Here is a 12,115-nt window from a genome sequence, read left to right as displayed (position 1 = left end):
TACGTTTATATCGCAAAAAATAAAAATCGCAGAGGCAATCAAATACCATCAAAAGAAAGCTCTATTTGTGGGAAGAAAAGGACGCAAATTTTGTTTGGGTACAACATTGCATGACCGCGCAATTACCAGTTAAAGCAGCGCAGTGCCAAAGTGTAAAAAGACCTCTGGTCATTTACCAGCAAAATGGTCCGGTCTGAAAGTGGTTAAGATGTGTTTCTAAGGCACTCGAGCACTTTGGACCATTTTTGTCAAATCCAGGTGTTTTTGGGCATCCTGGAGACACAGGTTCAGCGTTCAGCAGCCTGCAAAATCTGACAGCATAAAATATGCAGCAGTTGGATGCTGCTATGCAGAGTGGTGCTCACAGTAGGACCGTGTGTGTTCAGAGAAGTATGCCTAAAATGTATATGTAAGAAAAAGGTGTACATACAATTATCTGGGCTAAACTTTTATACACTTACATCCTTCTTTTTTTTTTCTTGAATTTGACAGAGGCAAAAATTTATATAGAAACGAAAAAGAGATTGCATCAAGGGAAACAACCTGAAGCGGCTTCTAAACCAGTGGTAAATGACTACATGCTACCTTGTTTTAATGCATGTATACAAATTTTAAGTATAAACCAAATGAATTTCACTGCACTTAGGTTGCGGACTGCAGTTGCCATAAATTGTAGGTGACAATTCATAGAATATTTAAAATAAAAGGCAGTGCTTAAAGTCCATAAATCTCATAGAACACTCGAAGTGTGTTGAAATGTATACAGTTGTTGGTGAGATAATATTCCAACACCACAGCACACCAAGCCTCTTGCCCTCAAGCATGGACCACTAAATTTATAGGTGGTTTGACAGAGCTCAACACTCCTCAGCCTCACGCCTGTTGACCAGATACTACAGCAAACTAAAATCCCGTTGTCCCCTCTGAGAGCGTCTCATATCTAGATATTAGCCCATCCCTGTCTGCTAGGTGCGAACACTGCAGCCACAGCCTCTTCCCGTGCTATGAGTGGACAACAGGCACCGGCCTGTCGTGCTTCAGCTTCTTAAGCTCAGGCATGTGGCCTGTTCAGGTGTGTGTGTGTGTGTGTGTGTGTGTGTGTGTGTGTGTGTGTGTGTGTGTGTGTGTGTGTGTGCGCGCGCGCACCAGCCTCACTTGGGGTAAATGTGGCCGGTGCCTGTCGTCCACTCCTAAACATGGGAGGCGGTGGCTACAGTCTGCGCACCTAGCATCCGGAGACGGGCTGACCTCTAGATCTGAGATGTTCTCAGACGGGGGACAACAGAATTTTAGATTGGTGCAGTATCTGGTGAACAGGAGTGCTGGAGTGTGAGGAGTGTTGGAGCGCTGTCAGACCACCTAGAATTTAGTGGTCCGTGCTTGAGGATAAAAGTTCTGGTGTGGGTGGAGGAATATTCTCGTCAACTGTATGTCAGCACACTTCGGGTGTTCTATAAGATGAATGGACTTTTAACGCTGTATTTTATTTTAAATACAAATTTATATGTGCTCTAAAATTATTTGTGTGGGGTGTGTTGGTTTTTTTTTTTTTTTTTTTTTTTTTTTTTTTTTTTTTGGGTAGTATTGCTTTTAATGCAAGAAAACAGAGAAACAATAATAAAATCCTTGTTCAATAGTCCATGCTGTTGAACCAAGAGGTCCAGCTTGGTTTTTAAAATTAAGTTACAGTTCCTTTTTGTTATATATGCTGTGAAACATTGCTTTTTAAGTTTCCATTATGTGTATTTTATTATTGCTATTTATATTTATATAACAGGTTAAACAACCAGTACGCCGAAAACCAAGAGGTTAGTAAAGGAAAAAAAATTGTTTTGTTAACCCGGAATTCATATAAGAAACTGACATCCTGTGTGGTGTGTTTTTTATTTTTATTTTTATTTTTTTATTTTTTCAGCACAGAAATTGAAGAGCCCCTACATCAAAGTGGAAGACCGCAGTTGGTAGGTGTTACACACAATCTAGTCTATTCTGCTTATTTTATTGGTGCCCCCACCGCCAGGACAAAAAGCTGCATAAAAAATGTATGTCAATTAAGAACCTATAGAAAAAAATTGGTAAATATACTGACTTTTCCCTCAGCTTCTATACTTCAGAGGGTGACCTTGCAATCTTTCTGGTGAGATCTGGGTGATAAGGATCCCAAATCTTGTGCGCACACTCTAGGAGCATCATCTTGGGATATTTTGTAATTATTATTATTCCCGGGATCTCGCCAAAAGGATGGTGACATCGCCTTTGCTGCAGGCAAAAGATATGGGTAAGATGAGTATTTGTTTTATCTACAGTTTTTATGTCATGGTTGTGGGGTGGGGGTTAGATTTAGTAGGAAGACCTTGCGCTTTAGTGCAAGGTCTGCTTTAAGTTTCTGTGCTTTCACGATCCCCACCAAGTGCTCCCAAACACCCAGGGTGTCGGGTATGTGGTAAGGCTAATATTTGAGCTTGGAAGCACTAACTGGCACGTTGCTCCTTGTAATACCTCACTGAGCTATGAACAAAACCGTTTGCCTACTCAAAAAAATAAATAAATAAATAATCGTGCTTTGATGCACAGCCAGCAAAGCTCGGAAGTGTGTGTGTACTTGGGGTCCATTCACACTTGACTATGTTTTGGCAGATGCTTACCTACAATATTGAAAACTATTATTTTTTTTATTTTTATTTTTATTTTTTATTTTTTTGCATGTTAATGTGGTTTCTATTGCATGTCAAAGCGTGTGGTTGTTTTTTATTTTTTATTTTATTTTTTATTTTTTTTTGTTTCTATTTATTTGTTAATTAAAAGTGTAAGTAGGCCCTTGCTGTTTTGATTTTTATTGAGACCATAAGGTCAAATCTTGAGGGATCAATATCTATACCACCAAAGAAAATTCCTAATTTTTATTCATATCAGTACATCTTTAAACTACCTCATGCCTACTTCACTCTTCTGCTGAGCAAACATGAAATTCAATCTGTGTAAGACAGGACTGTTGTTGGGATGAGGAAATGCAATAATATGTATTATGTAACTTTTCTTGTATTTGATCTATTATTAAATGTTAATTTTCTATTCCAGCCAGTACAGACCGCTATATCTAGTGCTTCCATGCTTCCGATCTTTTCAGTCGCCGCCTTCCAAGCTGTGCCAGTCAGTGGAAAAGAAAGCTGCTACTGCTAATAAAGCTACAGAGACAAAGCAAGGGTATGTTAATATAATAAATAACAAATATCGAATTAGAGGTGCACCGAATGGAAATTTAGGTGCCAAAACTGTAAATACAGGATTCACTTGGCCAAAAACGACAGATGTATATGTATTCGACTTTTTAATTAATATCATGAATTTAAATAAATTTGCCGGCCATTATTGGCACTTTTTTTTAGCGCAAAACAACTCTAAATGTACAAATGTACAATTGGCATAAACACATGCCCACTCGCACACCACAGGTTGAACCGGATGGACTAGCGTCTTCAACCTTACTGACTATGTAACTATGCCTTCACGCTGGTCCATTGCGCTTCTGTTGTGATGTTTAAAACCTTGCTTGGTGCAGTTTTGGTCAGTTAAAAAAATCTGCACCAAAACACGCCTCCCTGTTGAAAATGCATCAATAACACACCTGTGTTATGTTTTTATTTTTTGTTTACAGTTTATTTAAATATATTGTAAAACAGGAAATATTATTACAATACTGTATATAAACATTTTAGTATTTTAACATAAAGTATGACTGTCTTTAGCATACCAAACTATCAGTATACAGAGAAATAGTATAACCACTTTGTGCCCAGGCCAATTCTGACATTTCTCTCCTACATGTAAAATTCATAATTTTTTTTTTTGCTAGAAAATTACATAAACCCCCCCAAACATTATATATTTTTTTTTTTTTTTTTTTTTTTAGCAAAGACCCTAGAGAATACAATGGCGGTTGTTGCAACTTTTTTATCTCGCATGGTATTTGCGCAGGAATTTTTCGAACACGTTTTTTTTTTCAGAAAAAAAGTTTCATGCCTTAAAAAAACAAACAGTGAAGTTAGCCCAATTTTTTTGCATAATGTGAAAGATGAAGATACGCCAATGAAATGGATACCCAACATGTCACGTTTTCATTAGTTATAATTTCACTGACAAATTTAGGTATGATTACTCTTGGGCCTTAAGGCCCCTTGGTTTAGCTGATTTAGATCCTGTAGTATATGCAAATCTGTATACATGCAAATGTATTCATTGGTCTCGTCTCGATCCTGTCATTCATATATGCCGAATGTGTTGACTTATTGTATCCTTGATAAGATCAGAAGATTTGTTGAAACCACTTGATTTGTTGTATCTGAGAAGCTTTGCTAGAATTAAAAATTAAAAGGAGAAAAAAATAAAATTGGTTTAATAACCCTTACATATACCCAGTGAAGTGACTGGCCTCAGTGGATATACAGAGATGAAACAAATCCTCCTGTCCCTGTTTATCTGTAAATCTTTTTGTCTACAATCGTTTAAAGTGCAGAATTTACACAGCTTGTCTGCACGTTCAGAATTCAGACAGAGCTGAAATCAACTCTGTAGAGTTCAGTGAGGGGAGCTGATTGGAGGGAAGGGACCCCCCTTCGCACTGAGGCTGTCAATCGCAGGCTGTGTGCTGGAGCTGAAGGGAAGAAGCAGCACCATCTAAGTGTAGCAGATGAGTGTTTAATATTGGCAATAGTATAGTAACTCTCACAAGTTTAGGTCGATCTCGCTCATCAGTCAATAAGTCACCGCTGCAGCTGGTCAGGTAGCCGACGTTCCTCCTAACTGGGAGACTAATTGATCCTCTGTAATGTTTGGGCTCTTCCAGGAGGGTTGTCTGGAAATCCTCAGCAGGAGGGGGGATCGGATCGGTTTAACTAACGTCACTGGCGGTGGGCGTGGCATGCGTTAGGAACATGCATGCTCCTTCATTAGGCCGTAGTGGGAGCCATGTTAGAGGTAGTATTTATGGACGAGCTGTAGGCAGGGCTGCATTGGGGGTGGACTAAGGACATTAGCAGCATGATGCACAAAGCTGCTATACGGAACTAAAATGGGTCCTCTCAACATATTCATAATCTAATGATGAGCCATATACACTAAATAAACGAATATAAGAGTGTCTTCTAGTTTTTCAGCAGCAGCTGCCACTAATGCAGCTTATTGGACTGATTGACTGGTGGTTTTATTCCTTTTTTTTTTTCTATCTGGGACTGTTTTGTTGATGGATTTTTTTCCTTTTTATTTATTGTGTGCTGGAGATCCTTCCCCCCCCCCTGTCACCCTTTTTATCTCTTGGTGTCAGGAAAATTTGTCAGAAGCGACTCGTGCTGATGGCTGAACAGGGTAACAAACAGAAATTACACTTAGTGCTCTGGAGTAAGACAAGTACACACTATAGTGGGAAATGCTTAGCTCCTATTTCATGTCAGAGGTTTACAACTACCTTAAAGTGGAGGGCCACCCTGAAAACAAAAAAAATATTAAAAATTACAAAAAAATATAAAAAAAAAAAATGAAAAAAATTTTTTTTTTTTACTTACCAGAAATGCCTGTTGCTAGGCACTTTCTCCTAATCTTCCTCTTCCTCCTCCGCGGAGATCTTCTGTCTTCGTCGCGGCGTCTTCTGGGTAATGAGTCGCGCTGTGTTCTGGGAACTGTGTGTTCCAGAACACAGCGCGTCCCATTCAGAAAGCGATGCGGGACTCGCGCATGCGCAGTAGCTGCGGGACTCGCGCATGCGCAGTAGGAAACGGGCAGTGAAGCCGTAAGACTCCACTGCCTGTTTCCCTTACAAGGAATGGCAGCACCGGGACCCGAGAGCCGAGGGACGGGTCGGCCTCGGGCTGCCGACATCGCGGCCACCCTGGACAGGTGAGTGTGTTGATTAAGTCAGCAGCTGCAGTGTTTGCAGCTGCTGACTTTTTTTTTTTTTTTTGTATAACCGGCCCTCCTCTTTAAGTTGAACATGGTATATTTATGGAGTTTTGTTTGTTTTGTTTTCCAGATTAAACAAGACTTGGCACGGGCAAGATGGTGGAAATAATTCACATTGTAAAATGAGGGAGAAGAAGCGTGGATACTGTGAATGTTGCCTACAGAAATACGATGATCTTGAAGCTGTAAGTATTGTACAGATGTGTGAGGCCTACTGCTGGAAGATGCTGATAACAAAGCCAACCACAAGTTAAAAGGCTTTATGAAACTCAGGGCATTACAGGTGTTGCCTGTAAGTGTGCCTCGGTTTTCTTTAATAAATCAAACTTACCATCTGTTTCCTCTAAAATAGCCCCCAATTCCTTGCTCAAGTTGCAGTTTTATTCCCTATCCTTGGCCCTAACAATAATGTAGTGTCTAACAACTGGTTGTAGTGGCATTGATCAACTTGGGTACAACCAGCCTGTTGGATTTTTCATGCAATTTATTTCCATCAGCTATAGCGATAATCACTGTTTCTTCTCCCAGCCGTGACCGCTCCTCCCATGCCATTAGAACACAATATGCTCCAGGGAATCGAGCGGACGGAAATTGTACCATCTAAAGAGCGCTTTAGTGCAAGAGTGAACACTATGATTAGTTAGAAAAATTGTGTCTTGCCTTTTCACAAAGTTCCTTTGCATAAAAGTAGTCTTGTACATGATTTACCTTTTTTTGTAGTCTCAAATTACTTGTTCTTCACTTTCCTGCCAAATGGCGTCCTCCTTTGTGAGTAAATGTCCTACTTTTTAATTCTTGCTTGTTTACACATTTGTCTCCCTCTAAAAAGATATTCACAGCTGATTTCTCTTTTAAAGGGCAGTTGACAGTCAGCTAGGAGGTGATGTGTCGCCTCCAGGACCCCTGTTTTAACCCATTAAAATCTGCAGCTATGCGACACAGCACCATTAACTTGAATGGGTCCTGTTTGGTGGTGAAACTGCCCACTGAATGTGACATGGGATATCATTTTTGCTGGGGCCGCAGCATGTGTGCCACTTCATCTGGCTGGCATATAAAGTTTAAGCGGACAGGGGCTGGTAATGCCATTGCTCAGCTGCCAAGTCCTTATCAATATTATTTTTCCAGTAGACATGGCTGAATTTTGTTTTCATACATCCTATACATGTTTCTTTTTTTTTCTTTATTGCAGCATGTTGTAACTCCACAACACAAAAACTATTCTCAGGGTCCTAATTATCAAGATGTGGATAATCTCATCTCCATGTTTGATTTTGACTTTGTGGACTGGTCACTGTGCAAACAAGAAGCTAAAAGGTAATGTTCTCAAATATTTACAGTACTGTCTTGGTTATTTCATTAGAGCTAGTTTAACAATTGCTGACCAGGCATTTTTGGCACTTTTTTTGTTTTAAAAGTTTTTTAAATCTGTAGTTTTTGCTACAAAATTATTTATAACCCCCAAACATTATTATATATTCCCTAGGGAATAAAATGGCGCTCGTGGCAATTTATTTCGTTACAAGGTATTTTCGAAGCGTTTTGGCAAACATACTTTTTTGGTAAAAAATGCACTTTAAAACAAAACGCAATAGTTACCCCAATTTTTTTGTAAAATGTGAAAGATGTTACGCAGAGTAAATGGATACCAAACTTGTCACGCTTTAAAATTGTGCATGCTCGTGGTATGGTGACAAACTACGGTGTTTAAAAATCTCCATAGGCAAAGCTTTAAACGCCTTTTACAGCTTACCTGTTTAGAGTTACAGAGGAGGTCTAGTGCTAGAATTATTGCTCTCGCTCTAACTTTTGCAGCGATGCCTTGCATGTGGTTCGAATACCATTTATATATGCATGCACAAACTTGCATATGCATTCGCTTCTGCTTTCAAACGTCCCCTCCTGCTTTGGTAACCGGACCAGCGGTTCATGACCTGCTCGAACCAATTTCATGAGAAAGTCATCCGCCTGCTAAAAAAAAAAAATATCAGGGTTATGGCGGACATCTTCAGCCATAATGTTGGTAAACCACTTACAGACCGCAATGTGTATATATACATACAAGTGGTTTTCTTTTCCATAAAATGCCTCTCTTCACATTGAAGAATGAATGAAATATTTGTATAGCGCACAACGTGAACTGAATCGCCTCAAGGGTTAACACTTATCCATCCTACCTCCTGTGCCATCGATCTTAACTGTCTTGATGAGATAGGTGGCAAAAAAAATCCTGGGCGTGTCAGTACCTCCCGTCAACCCCCTACATCACTACAGGACAGAGTGACACAGAGGTCAGCGGATGGACTACAACAGGGGATGCTGAATATTTTTCAGCAAGTGTAGAAGGCAGTGGGACGAGTAAATATAAACCATTAAGTATTGACTAGTGTTACTCAAACAGCACACCTGAAATTAAAAAATGTAAATCGTAAATAAAAGTGAGTGAAGTGCATTATGCACAGCACAATATATAAATGTCCATTTAAGTGCAACAATACGAGTGTTCATGAAAATGCAACATTCAAATGTCCTCTTTCATATGTGTTCTTAACTATATAAAGTGCTCTGTGCAAATAATGCAAAAGATCGCCTTAGCAGTTAAATTAGTAATACGTCAGTGTTTCACTCCACTACTGTGTGCTACTGTGAACTCGTCAGACAACGATGACTCCCCACAATAGAGTAAGACCTGTATGCACTTCTATCCCCCAAGGGAATAAACATCCAGGACTGCACCACCACTTCCTCACAGTATCAACAGAATTGCCATAAAGTCAGTGGAGAAAGACTCCCAATAGTGTAAAAAACCTTTTTATTAAAGCGACTAATTGATACTTCAGTGATAAAATCCACTAGCTAATATGCTAATTTATGTGTGCATTCTACCATGCACACAGGTTTAACAGCTCTATAGTGTTACAAGCCAGCTCCACTATGACCAGTGGGGGCTTGGCTCGTCTTTCTGATCGGCGTGGGTATCGCGCCACTTCCTATTGCTCCATCTCGATGTACGTTTCGTCGTAATGACATCTTCAGGAGGCGACCTGAATTCATTACAATGAAACGTGCGTGAGTTGCATGGAGCACTTATATAGTAGATTCAATATATGGAAGAGGACATTTGAATGTTGCACTTTAATGGACATTTATATTGTGTTGTGCATAATGCACTTCACTCTTCTTTATGATTTACATAATTTAAGCACATATTTGGGTTGATTTACTAAAACTGGAGAGTACAAAATCTGATGCAGCTGTGCATGGTAGCCAATCGGCTTCTGACTTCGCCTTCAAACAAGCTTTGACGATAAAACCTGGAAGCTGATTGGTTTCTATGCAGAGGTGCACCAGATTTTGCACTCTCCAGTTTTAGTAAATCAACCCCAGTGTGTTGAATGCAGCTGCTGGAATTCTTAGCCACGTAGTGCTGGTGGTATTGGTTTAAATTAACGTAGTCACTTTAAAAAAAAAAAAAATCTGTTTTAAAAATGTAAAATTGTTTTAAAGAGCAGATATATGAGAAATTAGAACATGGGCAAATATGGCGAATCGATCTTATTTAGCTGACCTAGTGAAGTGCAACTGAATAAAAAGTGGGGGGAAGGACAAAGTAACTCAAGAGCAACTCCCTCTCCATATCCCTCCATACTCATTTGGACCTAGGGATTCCTGAACAGGAAACACTCCTAGCTTGTAGAGAGAGGTTAAGAGGTGATTAGTTACACTGAATGATTTAGTAGTTGTCCATAGATATCCTTAGATCAACTTTTTTTTTTTTTTTTTCTTTCTCCATGACCATTTTGTTTTTTATTTTTAGTTCTGTATTGTTGATGCCCACTGTGACTGTTGATTGGCAAGAAAAGGAGATGGCAGAAAAGTATCAGCAGGTTTACCAAAAAATCCCTTCATCTGTAAGTCAGACACCAGAAACCGTACAGAAGGCTGAGCTTGAGTGTCCACTTGCTGCTGACAACAGTCTTGTCGATAACCTCCAGAGCCCTGAACCTATGGATTCTGTGTTTTGTCCGGTTCAGACTGTGGAAATCAATGCTTGTGCAACAGACTCCTTTGACATCCCTCCTGGAATACCGGCCTTTCTACCATATTCTGACAAGTCTCCGGCCCATGCTGGTAACTCCGTAACTGTTTGTGATGAGAACACCCATCGTCCAGTTCATACCTCACAAGAATTAACACTAGGGATATCTGCCACACCTATCCAAGAATGTTTACCTGAGCCTGTATATGGGTTTCCAAGTAAAAAGATTAAACTGGATGGTTCCTTGGTTTCGGAAACTTTGTATTGTGAATCTCTGGATGCTAATCATGTGACTAAACCAGTAATGGACTCTGTACCGAAGGGGTTGGAGACAACCTGTCTATTAAACCGTTCAGATGCATTATATGACCAAAGTCCGCACAGCTCCCCCAGCAAACTGCACAGAAAGGTGAAAAGATTGGAGCGCAAGGCAAGGAAGCAGGAGGAGCCCTCTGCCACGCCTGTGGAGGAGCCCTCTGCCACGCCTGTGGAGGAGCCCTCTGCCACGCCTGTGGAGGAGCCCTCTGCCACGCCTGTGGAGGAGCCCTCTGCCACGCCTGTGGAGGAGCCCTCTGCCACGCCTGTACGTAAGATCTCTGTTCCTGTGGAAGAACTTGAATCTGGTTCATACAGAGAAAGGCTTCTATCATTATTTGAGACCAGTGAAGTGCAGTCTGAGTTCTGTGGGTTCTCTTGCAATTCTGGGAGTTTACCTCATAGTACGGATGTCAAAGAGGGACATCCATCTTCCAAAGATGACTTTATTTGGTGCTGCTTTTCAACCACAAGTTCTTCTGCTGAGACGTTTTATGGGTTTTAAGAGGATTTTATTTGAATTTTTATATCTATACATACACATGTATATTTTGTTAATGTCCAAAATTGAGTTTGTACATTTTAGAGTATTTTGGTGTCTTCAAGTAAATGCTTTTACTATTAGTACAATGAACAAGTACACACAATTGATTTTGTATGGAGCAGACCAGATTTTATTTTTTTGGTTCTTAAAGGCAACTTGTTAGACACACTTCCAAGGTCACCATAACAAGTAAATTTTCTCCATTTTACCGTGGACTATTTCAAAACGTTAGCCCTGCACAGGGCACGTGTTTAGCCAACATCCCTCTCCTTAGGTGTCGGTATTCTGCCGAGAAGGTTCCCCTCCACGGATAAGGACCCCCCCCCCCTGTACTGCGCAGGCGCAGTACTAAAGCACAACAGTCTCCGAAAATAGCCGAAGCTTTGCTCGCCACGTTTCGGGCATGGCCTCACTGCGCTCGGCATATTTTTATTCTGACTCTTTCCACTTGGATGGTGGGGGTGGTGTTCAGCTTCGGCTATTTTCTGAGACTCCGTTGTGCTTCGTACTGCGCAAGCGCTGCACCTACGCAGTACAGGGGGGTCCTTATCCACTGGGGGAACTTTCTCGGCAAGACACCGGCTCTCTCGCAGCTCATATCCACACGTCAAAAGAATGGAAGCCGTACACTGTAATGCAATCTTGTAATGAACATTATTGCTCACAGCTAGCATTGTTGCATCCCACCTAAGTGCATCTGTGTTTCACCACAGAGGTTACTCCAAAGTAATTTTGTATAAAGAGATTAACTCGATAGATAAGCTCTTTACGTTGAAATGTAACAGTTGAGCTCAGCAAGCTGCACTATGAGCAATAAAGTTGATTGCATTAGTGTGTGATTTGTTTTTTTTTTGGATCCTAGCACGGGTTCTCAAATCTGCCTTCATGCCCTGTAAGGGGGTCATGAATCATACAGCATGGTGTTATATTCTTTAGGAACATGGGGAGAAGCTGTCTGGCCTTCTGCAGACCACTATAAGGTACAGAAGAGCTATAATCCCCCTATGCTGGAGGTTTGAACTGCTCCCATTCTAGCCAAAACCATTGCAATAGTGACCAGTTTGTATAGCTCTATCTGGGGAAAAAATAAATAAAAAAATTAGAAGTGAAAAACCGGTCATAGCCAAGTCTTCTGTGACAGAATGAGTGATGTAGATTGGCATCCAGATACAGAAGAAACTCTTTGTTCACTACACAGCTGCACTCTTTCTCTTGCTATTTCGTTTTTTGTTTATCTAGCAGCCACTTTCTCAGGTTCTAAGGAA

At 40.5% G+C, this 12,115-nt stretch overlaps 1 protein-coding gene across 3 annotated transcripts in view; it reads left to right on the top strand.

Annotated features, from left to right (window-relative positions):
* Positions 1 to 11,684, top strand: part of DBF4 (DBF4-CDC7 kinase regulatory subunit) — a 38,761-nt gene extending 27,077 nt beyond the window's left edge. The window contains exons 7-14 of one of the 3 annotated variants that reach the window (XM_077490853.1): positions 493 to 566; positions 1,778 to 1,808; positions 1,916 to 1,961; positions 3,079 to 3,204; positions 6,023 to 6,137; positions 7,145 to 7,269; positions 9,770 to 10,500; positions 10,573 to 11,684. In XM_077490853.1, coding sequence (XP_077346979.1) covers positions 493 to 566; positions 1,778 to 1,808; positions 1,916 to 1,961; positions 3,079 to 3,204; positions 6,023 to 6,137; positions 7,145 to 7,269; positions 9,770 to 10,500; positions 10,573 to 10,811 — 1,487 coding nt within the window. In that variant the 3' untranslated portion in view covers positions 10,812 to 11,684. Of the gene's footprint in view, positions 1 to 492; positions 567 to 1,777; positions 1,809 to 1,915; positions 1,962 to 3,078; positions 3,205 to 6,022; positions 6,138 to 7,144; positions 7,270 to 9,769 lie in introns of all 3 variants that reach the window. The other 2 variants (XM_077490852.1, XM_077490854.1) reach the window with 2 other exon arrangements.
* The last annotated feature ends 431 nt before the right edge of the window (positions 11,685 to 12,115 follow it).

Source organism: Lithobates pipiens, unplaced genomic scaffold, assembly GCF_037356315.1.
Source record: "Lithobates pipiens isolate NorthernLeopardFrog02 unplaced genomic scaffold, aLitPip1_a1.2 Scaffold_19, whole genome shotgun sequence".
Classification (NCBI taxonomy): domain Eukaryota; kingdom Metazoa; phylum Chordata; class Amphibia; order Anura; family Ranidae; genus Lithobates; species Lithobates pipiens.
Note: the sequence above shows the minus strand (reverse complement) of the source record. Positions and strands in the feature narration are given on the sequence as shown.